Raw genomic sequence first — 14,598 nt, 5'->3', positions numbered from 1 at the left:
ACAACACTAGCAAGACATCCTTGTTCCTGTACTTGAACCCTCTTGCTACGAAGGCCAACATACCATTTGCCTTCTTAACCGCCTGCTGCACCTGCATGCTTACCTTCAGCGACTGGTGCACAAGAACACCCAGGTCTCTTTGCACTTCCCCTTCTCCCAATCTATTGCCATTCAAATAATAATCTGCCTTCCTGTTTGGCCACCAAAGTGGATAACCTCACATTTATCCACATTATAGTGCATTTGCCATGTTTCTGCCCAATCACCCAACCTGTCCAAATCGTACTGGAGTTTCATGACATCCTCCTCACAGCATAACCTTCCACCCAGCTTTGTGTCGTCTGCAAATTTGGAGATATTACATCCAATTCCCTCGTCCAGATCATTAATATATATTGTGAACAGCTGGGGTCCTAGGACCGATCCTTGCGGTACCCCACTAGTCACTGCCTGCCACTCGGAAAACGACCCGTTTATTCCAACTCTTTGCTTTCTGTCCGCCAACCAGTTCTCTATCCAAGTCAATACCTTGCCCCCAATCCCATGTGCCTTAATTTTGCACGCTAATCTCTTATGCGGGACCTTATCGAAAGCCTTCTGAAAGTCCAAATACACCACATCCACTGGTTTTCCCTTATCTATTTTACCAGTTACATCCTCAAAAAATTCCAGTAGATTAGTCAAGCATGATTTACCTTTTGTAAATCCATGTTGACTTTGTCCGATCCTGTCACTGCTTTCCAAATGCTCTGCTATTACATCTTTTATAATGGACTCTAGCATTTTCCCCACTACCAATGTCAGGCTTACCGGTCTATAATTCCCTGCTTTTTCTCTGCCACCTTTTTTGAATAGTGGGGTAACATTAGCTACCCTCCAATCCATGGGTACTGTTCCAGAGTCTATCGAGTTCTGGAAGATGACCAGCAATGCATCTACTATTTCTAAGGCCACTTCCTTAAGTACCCTGGGATGCAGATTATCAGGCCCTGGGGATTTATCGGCCTTCAGTCCCATCAATTTTCCTAACACCATTTCCCTACAAATACTGATTTCTTTCAGTTCCACCCTTTCATCAGACCCCATGTTTCCCAGTATTGCTGGGAGGTTATTTGTGTCCTCCTTTGTGAAGACAGAACCAAAATATGTATTTAGTTGGTCTGCCATTTCTTTGTTCCCCATTATAAATCCCCCCGATTCTGACTGCAAGGGACCTATGCTTGACTTCACCAATCTTTTTCTCTTCACATATGTATAAAAGCTTTTACAGTCAGTTTTTATGTTCCCTGCAAGCTTACTCTCACATTCTATTTTCCCTTTCTTAATTAATCCCTTTGTCCTCCTTTGTTGAATCCTAAACTGCTCCCAATCCTCAGGATTATTGCTTTTTCTGGCCAATTTGTATGTCCTCTCCTTGGATCTTATGCTATCCCTAATTTCCCTTGTTAGCCACGGTTGAGTCACCTTTTTTGTTTTATTTTTATGCCAAACTGGGATGAACAACTTCTGTAGTTCATCCATTCGGTCTTTGAATGTTTGCCATTGCCTATCCACCGTCAACCCTTTGAGTGCCATTCCCCAATCAATCCTACCCAACTCGCTCCTCAGACCATCGTAGTTTCCTTTATTTAAATTGAGGACCCTAGTTTCTGAGTCAACTACTTAATTTTCCATCTTAATGAAGAATTCGATCATATTATGATCGCTCCGACTCAAGGGGCCTCGTACAACAAGATTGCTAATTAATCCTTTCTCGTTACATAATACCCAGTCTAAGATGGCCTGATCTCTGGTTGGTTCCTTGACATATTGGTCCAGGAAACCATCCCGTAAACACTCCAGGAATTCCTCCTCCACAGTATTGTTACTAATTTGGTTAGCCCAATCTATATGTAGATTAAAGTCACCCACGATGACTGCTGTGCCCTTATTGCACGCTTCTCTAATTTCCCCTTTAATGCCATCCCCAACCTCCGCCTTGCTGTTTGGAGGTCTATATACCACTCCCACTAATGTTTTTTCCCCTTCGTGTTTCTCAATTCTACCCATACAGATTCCACATCATCAGAGCTAATATCCTTCCTTACAATTGTGTTAATCCCTTCTTTAACCAGTACTGCTACCCCTCCTCCCTTTTTTGCCTATCTTTCCTGAATATCGAATACCCCTGGATGTTGAGTTCCCAGTCTTGGCCATCCTTGAGCCACGTTTCCGTAATCCCAGCCAAATCATATTCATTTACCTCTATTTGCGCAGCCAATTCATCCACCTTATTACAAATGCTCCTCGCATTAAGAGACAAAGCCTTCAGGCTTGTTTTTTTAACGCTCTTAGACCTATTAGAATTATTATTTACTATGGCCACGTTTGATTTAAACCGTTGATTTCTCTGACTGCCACTTTTGTTTTTCTCCTTCCTATCTTTTGCTTTTATCCTTGTTTCCCTTTCCTCTGTCTCCCTGCTCAGGTTCCCAACCCCCTGCCATTTTAGTTTAAACCCTCCCCCACAGCACTTGCAAACACTCCCCCGAGGATATCGGTTCCAGCCCTGCCCAGGTGCAGACCGTCCGGTTTGAACTGGTCCCACCTCCCCCAGAACCGGTTCCAATGTCCCAGGAACTTGAATTCCTCCCCCTGGCACCATTCCTTTAGCCACATATTCATCTGAAGTATCCTTCTATTTCTACTCTGACTAGCACGTGGCACTGGTAGCAATCCTGAGATTACTACCTTTGAGGTCCTGTTTTTTAAATTTACCTCCTAACTCCATATATTCCGCTTTTAGGACCTCATCCCGCTTTTTACCTATATCGCTGGTGCCTATATGCACCACGACAACTGGCTGTTCACCCTCCCCTTCCAAGATGTTCTGCAGCCGCTCGGAGACATCCTTGACCCTTGCACCAGGGAGGCAACACACCATCCTGGAGTCTCGTTTGCGGCCACAGAAACGCCTATCTATTCCCCTTACAATTGAATCCCCTATTACTATAGCTCTACCACTCTTTTTCCTCCCATTCTGTGCAGCAGAGCCACCCCTGGTGCCAGGAAGTTGGCTGCTGCTGCCTTCCTCTGATAAGCCATCCCCCCCCAACAGTACTCAAAGTGGTATATCTGTTGGAGAGGGGGATGGCCACAGGGGACCCCTGCACTACCTGCCTGCGCCTAGTACTCTGCCTGTTGGTCACCCGTTCCCTTTCTTCCTGTCCAACCTCTACCTGCGGTGTGTCCAACTCCCTAAACATGCTATTCACGATGTCCCGAGCATCGTGAACGCTCCAGTATGCATCCAATCGCAGCTCCAGCACCGCAATGTGGTGTCAGTAGCTGCAGCTGGATGCACTTCCTGCACACGTAGTTGTCAGGGACACAGGAAGTGTCCTTGAGTTCCCACATATTGCAGGAGGAGCAGATCACAGGGCCGGGCTGTCCTGCCATGACTTACCCTTTGATTTAATTTAAACTCAATTAATTAATCAATTGCACTAATTACACTACTGTTAAATAGTTTACCAACAGTCCCTGCTACACCAGAGACCTTATAGAAACTATAAACCAGAGTTAATGTTTAAAAAAGAGGGAAATACCAACCAATCACTTACCTGCTTCCTGCTGACGTCACACTTTGATTACTTTTTACCTCTCTCCCCTGCTGCTGAATTGGTCGGGCCTTGCCTTGCCTCGCTCACTGCCAGTTTTAAGCTCCGCCTCGCGCTGCAATTCTCACCCAGGTCCGATGCTCTGGTCGGGCCTCGCCTCGCTCACTGTTGGTTTTAAGCTCCGCCTCGCGCTGCAATCCTCACCCAGGTCCGATGCTCTGGGTCCGACGGACTAAATCACATTTGGTGAGCCGGAATAAACTGCTGTTTAATTTAATGGGCACATGTTGTCATTTGTGCTTGTACACGACAGTTTACATTGGCATGATGAAATTAGAGTTAGTGATGGGAGGCTGGCTGGGGCAGTTGGTCAAGCACTGACCTTTCATCTCTGGGCCTTGGGTTTAAATTTATCCTAGACTGATAGGTTATAAGACTTCTCTATTGGCTGGAAAGGTTTTGAAATAGGTTTGAGCAATTTTAACTTGGTTTCTATTTGTCCCAGGCAATAAGAAAAACTGTTCTAATTTGACATTAATTTGTTCATTTTACCAAGGCCACGTGATGTTGCAGGAAATGAAAAATGGCAGTGTGGTGAGGTACGGAGTGTCAGTATGAGGTCGGGGTTGACGAGTATTCTTCGACGTTGGGGAAGCTTTACTCTACATCTAAACCCACACTATGCCTAACTGAAGCATACTTGATGTTGACACTGTCCTGGAAATGGGAAAGCATTCCATTGCCCAGCCCCAGTATCCTCTCCCTGAACTGGGAGGCATTACCCAAATTGATGAGGAAACTACATGGGAAAAAATGTGCATACCCTTAAGTCCATGGCGCACATTGCCTGATTGAGAGCAGGCGTACACTCACGGAAAAATGGAGCAGAGTAACTCCACCACTGTCTTTCCCCCAGCCCCTTTTTTTGGGCCTTGCTGTGCTCGGTACCTCCCTCTCACGACTCCCAACAAGATCAGTGACAAAAATTAGGAAAATGGGCTCAATACTTTTGTCTACTACCTTGTACTTTGGAAATCCCTGGCTTCTGTGATTCTGATGCATCTGCAAAAGGAACTTCTTCATTTAAGCAGTGGCGAGCCTGATATTCACACACGAGTGGGTCTATCTCTAGGCGGATTCTTGACTTAATTTATTTTACCAACACTGGCCCGAGAGAAGAGAAGGGTACGGTGTTGAGTGGGACTTGGCTAAGGGTGAGGCTTGGGAGAGTGGGGACCCCATTTAGGGTGGGAAGCTGGGTTGAGCATGGTGAGGGAAGTGAGAGAGAGGGGCTCTGTTGTGGCAGGCGGGAGACCGAGCATATCTAGCTCTGCTGTGAGTGGGATGGACAATGGCTGTTGGGGCTAACAAAAAGGCAGGTTCTCTGCTTCACTCTGAGCAACATCATGGGGCATCCCCATAGCCAGTTTTAATTTTTAGAAGTTGAATTCAGGAATTGCCAGGAAGCTGAGTTAATGGGCTGCTGCTCCCAGACTATCCCCGTAAGAGGATGCGAGTTCAGCTGTTTCTTGTTTCTGGGCTCGGCAGCTCCTCACAGCCAGGTCTGCATGTTAACAGCACTCACTGGTTGATTCTTTGTACGGGTCAAAGTTATTTTGAGCTTCACGATTTAAAAAAATAGGAAATGTTGGAAAAACATAGCCGGCCCGTCGGCATAAGGGGATAAAAAATAGGGCAATGTTTCAGGCAGGGAAACTTCCGATCTCTGACACACGGTCTCCACTCAAAACGTTAACCAGTCCTTTTGGATACTGACGGGGCTACTGTGTGTTTCCAGGAGCTTCTGCTTTCATTTCTTATCTCTTGCTTTTAAATTTCTTGTGTTTTTTTTTATATTTCAATGAGTGCTGCAGTGAGATTGCAATTTTAAAAGCCCCCTTATTTTTTGCTTATTTTGAAGCTAAAAATGGGGCTAAATGCTTACTTTGGAACATTTAAATTGAAATCTTTCTCTACTCCAGTTCCAGGAGGCTCTGATGGACCCAGTGGTGTGCTAATCTGCTCTGAAAACTATATCACGTATAAAAATTTTGGGGACCAGCCTGACATTCGATGCCCCATCCCCAGGAGGAGGGTAAGAAATTTGTTAACTTAATGCATGCTTGCACTATACAGATGGGCACAAATGTATCGTTCACCGTCACAGCACAGAAAGGTATTTCAACTTGTATATAATTTGAATACTGAAAACTGGCTGAGGACACTATAGAAATAATTTGCGTTTATATCACTTTTCATATCTTCAGAATGTCCCACAGCATTTCACAGCCAGTGAATTACTTTTATTAAAGTGTCGTCTATGTTGTTTCGTAGTAAAACACAGCAGCTCATTGTGCATAGCAAAGTTCCACAAACAGTAGATGAGGCTCATGAACAGATGATTTGTTTTTTGGTGACTTTTGGACAAAGAAGGACTGTTGGCCAGGACAGCAGAAGAACACTCTGCTCTTCGAATAGTGCCATGGGATCTTTTACGTCCACTTGAACAGGCAAACGTTTCATGTCTCATCCAAAAGTCGGTACCTATAATAGTGTGGACTGTACTGAAACGTCAGCCTGCATTATGTGCCCCTGGGGGTAGGGCTTGAATCTACAACCATCTGACTTGGGTCAGCCAAACTGACACCTGTAGTCAGCATTTGATATAGACTGTTGCAGTGTGATTGTAGTTTGTTGGAAATATGTGATTTGGTTATACAGGTAGACTATCCTTTATCCGAAAACCTCGGGACCAGCCGTGTTTCGGTTTTCGGAAAATTTCGGATTTCGGAAGGTATTTTATAAGACTGGGAAATTTGGCCGGGGGGGTGGGGGTCGGCGGGGGTCCGCGGGGGTCGGGGTCCGCGGGAGTCGGGGTCGGCGGGGGTCGGGGTTGCGCGCACGACTTACGCTGAACGAAAAAACCTTCGGTTTTTAGAGGGTTTCGGTTTTCGGAAGTTCGGATAAAAGGTAGTCTACCTGTATTGTGTTTGGTAAGCTGCCTCCCAATATAATGTGTATATATTTAGGGTTCTAAGTATTTTTAGCCCCTTAATATCTTTCCACACAGACCGTGAAGTTCCCAGGTTCAATCCCCAGTCTGTGCTGAGTTATCTGTGCTTCATTTAGCTTCCACTTCCCTGAGCTAGGGAGGGGTAAAATTAGCTGGGTTTTCTGCATCTGATCACGATCCAGTGACCCCCCCCCCCCCTGCTGTAAGTGCATGTGTGGGGTTACAGTTTGTTTTTTCTGTGGTAGCCCCCTGTGGACTAACCTCCCAACACTGCTCATAGCTGAAAAATAGCCACTTAGTGAGGTACTGGAAGTTGTTCTAACCTGCGGAACTGCAGTCCAGTATGAGTCAGTGATTGAGAGACAGGGAAAACATCTGGGGGGACAGGCAAATGAGAAATCAAACTGTTAGTGATGAAGGTTAACCTGCAATGAAATGCCAGCAGATTGACTGATTTTAGTGGAAGCATACCACACGTGGCACTTTAAATATGACTGCTGCTTTCCCTTCCAGAATGACCTGGATGATCCCGAGCGAGGAATGATCTTTGTCTGCTCCGCCACACACAAAACAAAGTCCATGTTCTTCTTCCTGGCACAGACTGAACAAGGAGACATCTTCAAAATCACACTGGAAACGGACGAGGACATGGTAGGCAGACCCTTAAATTATATGGTATGTTGGCCTTCATAGCGAGAGGATTCGAGTACAGGAGCAAGGATGTCTTGCTGCAGTTGTACAGGACCTTGGTGAGACCACACCTCGAGTATTGAGAGAAGTTTTGGTTGCCTTATCTGAGGAAGGATGTTCTTGCCATGGAGGGAGTGCAGCTAAGATTCACCAGGCTGATACCTGGGATAGCAGGAATGACATGAGGAGAGATTGGGTGGATTAGGCTTATATTTGCTAGAGTTTAGAAGAATGAGAGGGGATCTCAGTGAAACTTCTAAAATTTTAACAGAACTAGACAGACTAGATGCAGGAAGGATGTTCCCGATGGCTGAGGAGTCCAGAACCAGGGGTCACAGTCTAAGGATAAGGGGTAAGCCATTTAGGACAGATGAGGAGGAATTTCTTCACCCAGAGAGTGGTGAACCTGTGGAATTCTCTACCACAGAAGGCAGTAGAGGCCAATTCATTAAATATATTCAAGAAGGAGTTGGATATATTTCTTAAGGCTAAAGGGATATGGGGAGAAAGCAGGGACAGGGTACTGAATTTGGATGATCAGCCATGATCGCATTAAATGGTGGAACAGGCTCGAGGGGCCGAATTATCTACTCCTCCTATCTTCTATGTTTCGATTGCCCCCAAGTCATAGACTGGAATCTATCAGTAAAAACCTTGTAGACACATCCAACTCAGCAAACTTTTTTGTGTGTTTTGGATTTCTGTGGTCTAAGCTTGCATTTTAATATAGTCTGTAACTAAATTGCCATTCTTTTTTCATTCAAAAAAAATAAATAATGAAATAAAAATGAATATATACTTAATGCAGAGCGTTTGGTGTACTGACCTTTTATAATGGTGGTGTGCTCAGACCAGTATCCAGGTCTGGAATGGTTCACTAATGACTGCTAATCAAAGATGGACCTACTAAATCTGTCACTCAAGCTAGCAGTTCTTAGTTGGAAAACCCAACACAGTGCATCTTACAAGCAGCTGTTTGCTGCAAATGGGAACTTCTTTTGGAAAGAAGAATTTAAGATGATTTCTCATTCTTTGTAAAATACAGGAAACTTTGTGTTATCCGGAGGCTAAATGTCCGGCAAGCTCGAGCCACTGGCAAAAATCAGGAGCCGTTTTTTTTTCTTCAACAGTCAGGCTCTGCAAAGTCTCTAGCTTAGCAACAGCTTCAGAGAGACGCTTCCAAGGTACGGGCCGACTGTTTAGAAGCTGTTGCTAAGCAACAGTGTTTGTTGTCAGATACGGAGATGAAAAGCTCCGTATGCTTCAACATTAACGCTGGTGTGTCCGGCAGTTTTGAGGGAACGGCAACGGCTCGGTCCCGTCGGTGCCGGATAGCACAAAGTTTCCTGTACAAGGATGAGTAAACTTTTGACAGTGCATTTCACCTTTCCCCAAAAGAATGATTTATTCTTTTAATTTTACTGTTTTTCTGGTTTCCTGCCAAACGCTTTTTTTCCTCGACAAGTAACTCAAGTCCATTTGCGTATAAGACTTGAATGCTGCTCGCATATCTGGGGAGGCTCTTCTAATACCTCACGCTCTCCTAGACAGGGTGCAATAAAAAGCTGATGGTTCCTTCTTTCACCTTTGATCAAATTCCTGCCCTATTTTCTAAAGCAGTGTTTGTATATTTACAGGTGACCGAAATTAGGCTGAAGTATTTTGACACCGTTCCTGTGTCTACTGCCATGTGTGTACTGAAGACTGGGTTCCTCTTTGTCGCCTCTGAATTTGGCAATCAGTGAGTATGGAGTGTTTTACAGTTCATCGTAGATGTTATAACAATTAAATTGCTGTTTATTTATATTTTTTGTATTTTTTCCTCCCCATTCCATGGCCAAGATGATGAGTAATTAGTTGTCCCAAGGCATCTGACAGTGCTGTTCTGTAATTGGCCACTGAAATAAAGTGGCTGAATGTTTAAATTCCACTGAACCTGCCTCGTTGCCATAAATCTGGGGTTTTGAAGCGTCATGGGTGCATATCGTGGAGCCTCGGTTGGGCCACTTACAAAGTTTTAACCCAGCTCGCTATTAATTTGCATAGTGCCTAACTTGGGTCTATCAACAGTGCCAAGAACAGCCCTTTCCAAGCCTTCAGGCCTACAAACAAATCAATGAGTAATAAACATAGATAATGGACTAAGTAAAATGGGAGGGAATATGAACTATAATAATACAGGAAACTTTCTGGTATCTGGCACCGACGGGACCGAGCTGGTGCCGTTAGATCAAAACTGCCGTAGAAACCAGCGCTAATGTTAAAACATACGGAGCTCAGAGCTCCGTGTGAAGCAACAAACCCTGGTTGCTTAGCAACAGCTTCAAAACAGTCGGCGCAGCTTGCAAGCGTCTAGCTGAAGCTTCAAAACCGCTTCAGAACAGTCGGCGCAGCTTGCAAGCGTCTAGCTGAAGCTGTTGCTTAGCTACAGAGACGCAGAGCCAGGACTGGAGAAAAGAAGCAACGAGAAGAAAAAAAATTATCTGAACCGACTCCTGAATTTTGCCGGCAGATAGAGCTTTCCGGACATTTAACTTCCGGATAAACGAAAGTTTCCTGTACTGATGCTGCACCAAAGTAATTGTTAGAATTAAAGACGGCATGAGATTTCCGGGCCTTGGGGCAGCACTTGGCCCATGGGAATCAGTTTCGGTGCTTGTGTTAAAGAATCCTCTGTGGCAAATCAGCAGTATGATCCTGGCGTAGAATGAAACCGCAAGAAGGAGGCCATTCAGCACATCATGCCTGTGTCAGCTCTTTGAAAAAGTTATCCAGTTTGTCCCACAACCCTGCTCTTTCTCCATAACCTTGCAAAACTTTCTCCAAGTATTTATCCAATTCCCTTATGAAAGTTCCTACTTAATCTGTTCTCACCACCCTTTCAGGCAGTGCATTCCAGATCATCATAACTCGCTGTGTAATTTTTTTCTCATGTTGTCTTGGATTCTTCTGCCAATGATTTTGGTGGAGCACTGGTATTATAGTTTATACTCCCTTCCCATTTCACTTTTCTTTGTTGTTCCTCACACTGCTTGTGTACCACAGGAATGGTAGTAGGCTGTTCAGCCCCTCAACCCTGTTCTGCCTTTCAATCATATGGCTTATCTTTACCTCAATTCCATTTGCCCGCCTTTGCTCCATATCCCTTGATACCATTACCCAACAATAATCTACCAATCTCAGTCTTGAAAATTTCAATTGACCCAGCATCCACAGGCTTTTGCATACTTGTATGAAGGGATCTTTATCCCCTTTCTAGGGAATGTGCTTCTTTTGATTAGAAGTCACAATGCTGGAAGTTCTTCCCCCACCTGCCTTGATCTTCAAAAGATTTAAAATGTAATACACTTTGTTTTTATCTCTGATCAAAGATATTTTGGTTTCTAACTTGCTACTAAGCTCTCTTTATACCTCAAGTGGGGGTGGGGGGGGGCAGATCCAACAGTTTCTTGACTAGTGCAAGCTGTTGCCAGGCTGAATAAGTGGTATTTGCTTGGACAGTCTTGCTGGTTGTTCTAATTTTTTTGAGGAATTGGGAAGTCAAATTCTGTTAGTCCTCAAAACAGTTCCTATAGGAATATGTGTAGGATATCTGGGGTTCCTGTAGTGAAATTATCAATGGCTTGATCCCAGCCCGAGCAACTGTGGGCCTACAGGCATAAAGCCAGTGCAAGCAAGGACTCTTGAATAAATGAGTCTTCAGAAAGCTTTAGTTGTGCAGATCAGTAAGTGCCACCTCTTTCATGTTGCAGTTACCTCTATCAGATTGCACACCTGGGAGATGATGACGATGAGCCAGAGTTCTCCTCAGCCATGCCCTTAGAGGAAGGAGATACCTTTTTCTTTCAGCCGCGACCTCTCAAGAACCTGGTGCTAGTGGACGAGCTGGACAGCCTTTCACCAATTTTGACGTGCCAGGTATACAAAATCCTTTACTTTGCAAACACTCTTAAATGGAGCTGTTGCACCAACTCTTAAGATCGCCTGGACTGTAGCATTTACAGGTTTTGGTTGTGTACTTTATGTTGGCACAGTTAACGACCACTGTTTATACGGCTGACTAAATGATGTGAATCATGTCTCTTCTCCGAAAAGTATTTGAGGAAAGTTTCTGTTTCTGATTCAGCCATCCATGTCTGCCACCGATGTTTAGCTATTGCTTATATTTTTATCTGCAGATTGCTGATCTGGCCAATGAAGACACACCTCAGTTATATGTGGCCTGCGGGAGAGGGCCACGGTCATCGTTGAGAGTCTTGAGACATGGCCTTGAGGTATGAGATACATGGAATTATTTTGGATTGTATGAGGCCATTTCACGGGGACAACGGTGGCTATATCTTTAATTAACTACAGTGAGGTTCCCTGATCCATCAGTTGGTAGAAGCAGCCTGTAATTGAGCAATACAGGCTAGAAGGTCCCAGGTTCCATCTGTGCGCTGCTTAGTTAGCTAATCTCAGTTGGGAAGCTGCAAAGGGCTTTAGTGTGTTTGGGGGAGGAATGGAGTGAAATCAATCAAACTTTCCATTCCTGATCACAATCTAGTGACCCCCCCTGCTGTGCCCTGTGTCTGGATGCCTGGTGAGGAAAGGAAAGGCAAGGCTTGGGTGACCACCGTTTATACTGCTGATTAAATGATGTGAATCATGTCTCTTCTCCGAAATGTGTTTGGGGAAATCTCAATTCTCTGATTCAGCAGACCGTGAGCTCTCCACTGCCTGTAATTTGTCATGCTGCTTGTATTGGAAGAGCAGAAATTTCCTCCAATTAAATATTAGGAAGACCAAAGCCATTATCTAAGATTCTCTGCCACAATCTTGTTCCCTACCCACTGATTCTGTCCCCCTCCCTGTTGGATTGGACCTTGGAAGTTGTTTGAACCCACCTTTAAAGTGGGTGATTATTTTATACAATTATATAGCGGGTATGTGCTCAGTTTTTCCCCCCCTCATTCTTTGACAGGTCTCGGAAATGGCTGTCTCAGAGCTGCCCGGTAACCCGAATGCCGTATGGACTGTAAGAAGACACGTGGAAGGTATGGCCTGAACAATGTGTGGAGCAGAAACTTGTATTGGCCAGGGTACAGTAATGTTCACCTAACCGTGACTGGGAAATGTATAGTGCTGGGAAATGGTGGAATTCAGGCCATTCAAAAATAATAGATTTTTTGATTCTGACCCAGCAATTTTCCATGTTGCATTCATTGTTGAATGTAATAGTCACATACACTTTAACCTATTGGAGGAGCGCCCTCGGGTTACATACCCCTCGCAAGCTGCCCCTTCTGTTTGAACTTCTAATTAGTAAAATGAAATTGTGTGACAACCCCTGAATAAAATGTACATAAAACTGAATTAAACACAGAGAAACAGCTGGAAAGAGAAAAAAGGGTTAACTTATTTGTCGTATGAAGGATCCTCTCCCAAAATGTTAATTATTTTAAAAAATATTTCCAGACTTGTACTTCAGCATTTTGTCAGGTTTTTTGTATTTGCCATTTTTTTTCTTAACATCACCTCAAAATGCATATTTTGCCAGCTTTGTCCTGGTTCCAGAATTCAATAATGACTTTGAAGAGTTAAACACTTCCATGGATTTGATCTATGTTGCAGTTTAGATATCAAAACCATATATTCTCATGTGCATTTGCCTTTTGAAAGTAAAGGATGGGTTAACCCTATGTGTTTAGAATAACTGAAGTCACATTGATCTGACACGGAAACACACTTTATTCAAAGTTGTGGGTATTTTCGTATGAAAACTTCACACTTCCAAAATGTGATACTGAATACAGTTCCTTTTATTCATATGCATTCATGTTTATTTTGAAGTTTCGCATTGGTCCTAATTTCAATGTTTCTTTTATCCAGTTTTCTCCTACCTTTTCTATTGGTGTTGGCTCACGCTAGTGTATGGTTCAGTTCCACAGGCACTGTCAATCCTGTGCTATCGTTCCCACATGGCGACTCTTCATGTGTGAGCCTAGATAGCTATCAGCAGTCTATGCGACTGTGAGGTATTGCAATTGGACATGATCCTGTCGTCATCCTACATCCATGCACTTGCACTCTCCAGCTGCTGCCACTGGATGGCGATAATGAGCGGGGCTATTGGATGAATTTCCCTCTCTTGTCCAGTGTATTTCACTCTGTTGTTACGTTCTCTAGTTACCTCGGCTGAGATTAGGTAACTGAGCATAAATTGGGGTTAATGTAGGGAGGCATGCTATGATTTCTGTCATTGTATTTCTTGTAACTTGTGAATGATGTACAGAAGTGAAAACTGCAATAATGATTTCTTGGGCTGGGCACATCCTGTAAATGATACAACCCAGTGGAAGTTGAGAATGGCCTTGATTACAGTTTACAAATAGAATGCATGATAATCACTGGTGCAAGACCATAACCTAGGAATATCGGGAAAACACGGGATCGAAATTTTTTTTTTGCCAGACGTGTAAATTTTCTTCTGGGGTTTGGTTGGGAGTACATCAAATTTGGAATTCCTGCAGCAGTCGGGATGCTGATAATAGATGCTACAGGAATGGAAAAGCTGAAATGATGACTTGTTGACGAGAATATATTCCTTTTCGAATTGGATTTGAAGGTGCTCTTTAGGTTTTTTTATTGAATATTGCTGCATGTCAACTTTAGAATTAAAAGTAATCTTGCACTGCCATTACTGCAGTCTCCATTGCGTCACAGCAATGTTACATGTACTAGATTGGGCAGTGGGTTTCCTTTAGTTGCAGGATCGCAGTTGCTTTATTCATACTGGCTTTGCCTGCACTGGCTGGCTGGATGAGACAGTACAGACTTTGCCTAGCCCAAGTGATCTTTTTGTTATTGCGGTTTGTACCCTGGTTGTCCTCTCTTGAGTCTGAAAGAGCAGTACTAACCCTGGCTGGTATGTGGTGGCTCGATCTCTACCAATACCAAGCCTCTGTTTCTCTCCCACAGGTGGCCGGGGAAGGTGCTACTCACTCTAGGTGCGTACCTGCTGGTAGGGCCTCCTGGATACTGGTTTAGGACAGAAGTTGTAAAGAATGGTCCTAACTAGTGATTACGTGAAGCAAAGTACTGCCGATACAGATATTCTACACTAAAGGATGTTGGCTGGAAAATTGTGACACCATCACCCACCCCCCCCCCTTCCCCCACCCTCTCCACCCCAACAATAGAATCATTACAAGGATCAGCAATGAACAATGTCAGTGTTGTCATTAGGCTTAAGTAATTTATTGATATCAATACAGAAAAAATGCACCTAAGCCACTGCACTGTAATGTTGCGCAA

At 44.1% G+C, this 14,598-nt stretch overlaps 1 protein-coding gene across 1 annotated transcript in view; it reads left to right on the top strand.

Moving 5' to 3' along the window:
• The window catches only part of sf3b3 (splicing factor 3b, subunit 3), an 83,308-nt gene that overhangs the window by 23,141 nt on the left and 45,569 nt on the right, over positions 1–14,598 (top strand). Inside the window, exons 7-12 of the mRNA XM_085990956.1 lie at positions 5,582–5,694; positions 7,126–7,263; positions 8,940–9,043; positions 11,055–11,220; positions 11,481–11,576; positions 12,266–12,338. Coding sequence (XP_085847082.1) covers positions 5,582–5,694; positions 7,126–7,263; positions 8,940–9,043; positions 11,055–11,220; positions 11,481–11,576; positions 12,266–12,338 — 690 coding nt within the window. The remainder of the gene's footprint in view (positions 1–5,581; positions 5,695–7,125; positions 7,264–8,939; positions 9,044–11,054; positions 11,221–11,480; positions 11,577–12,265; positions 12,339–14,598) is intronic.

This window comes from Somniosus microcephalus, chromosome 6, assembly GCF_052327205.1.
Source record: "Somniosus microcephalus isolate GS21.2 chromosome 6, FLI_Smic_1.0, whole genome shotgun sequence".
Classification (NCBI taxonomy): domain Eukaryota; kingdom Metazoa; phylum Chordata; class Chondrichthyes; order Squaliformes; family Somniosidae; genus Somniosus; species Somniosus microcephalus.
This window is presented reverse-complemented; position numbering and strand designations above follow the sequence as displayed.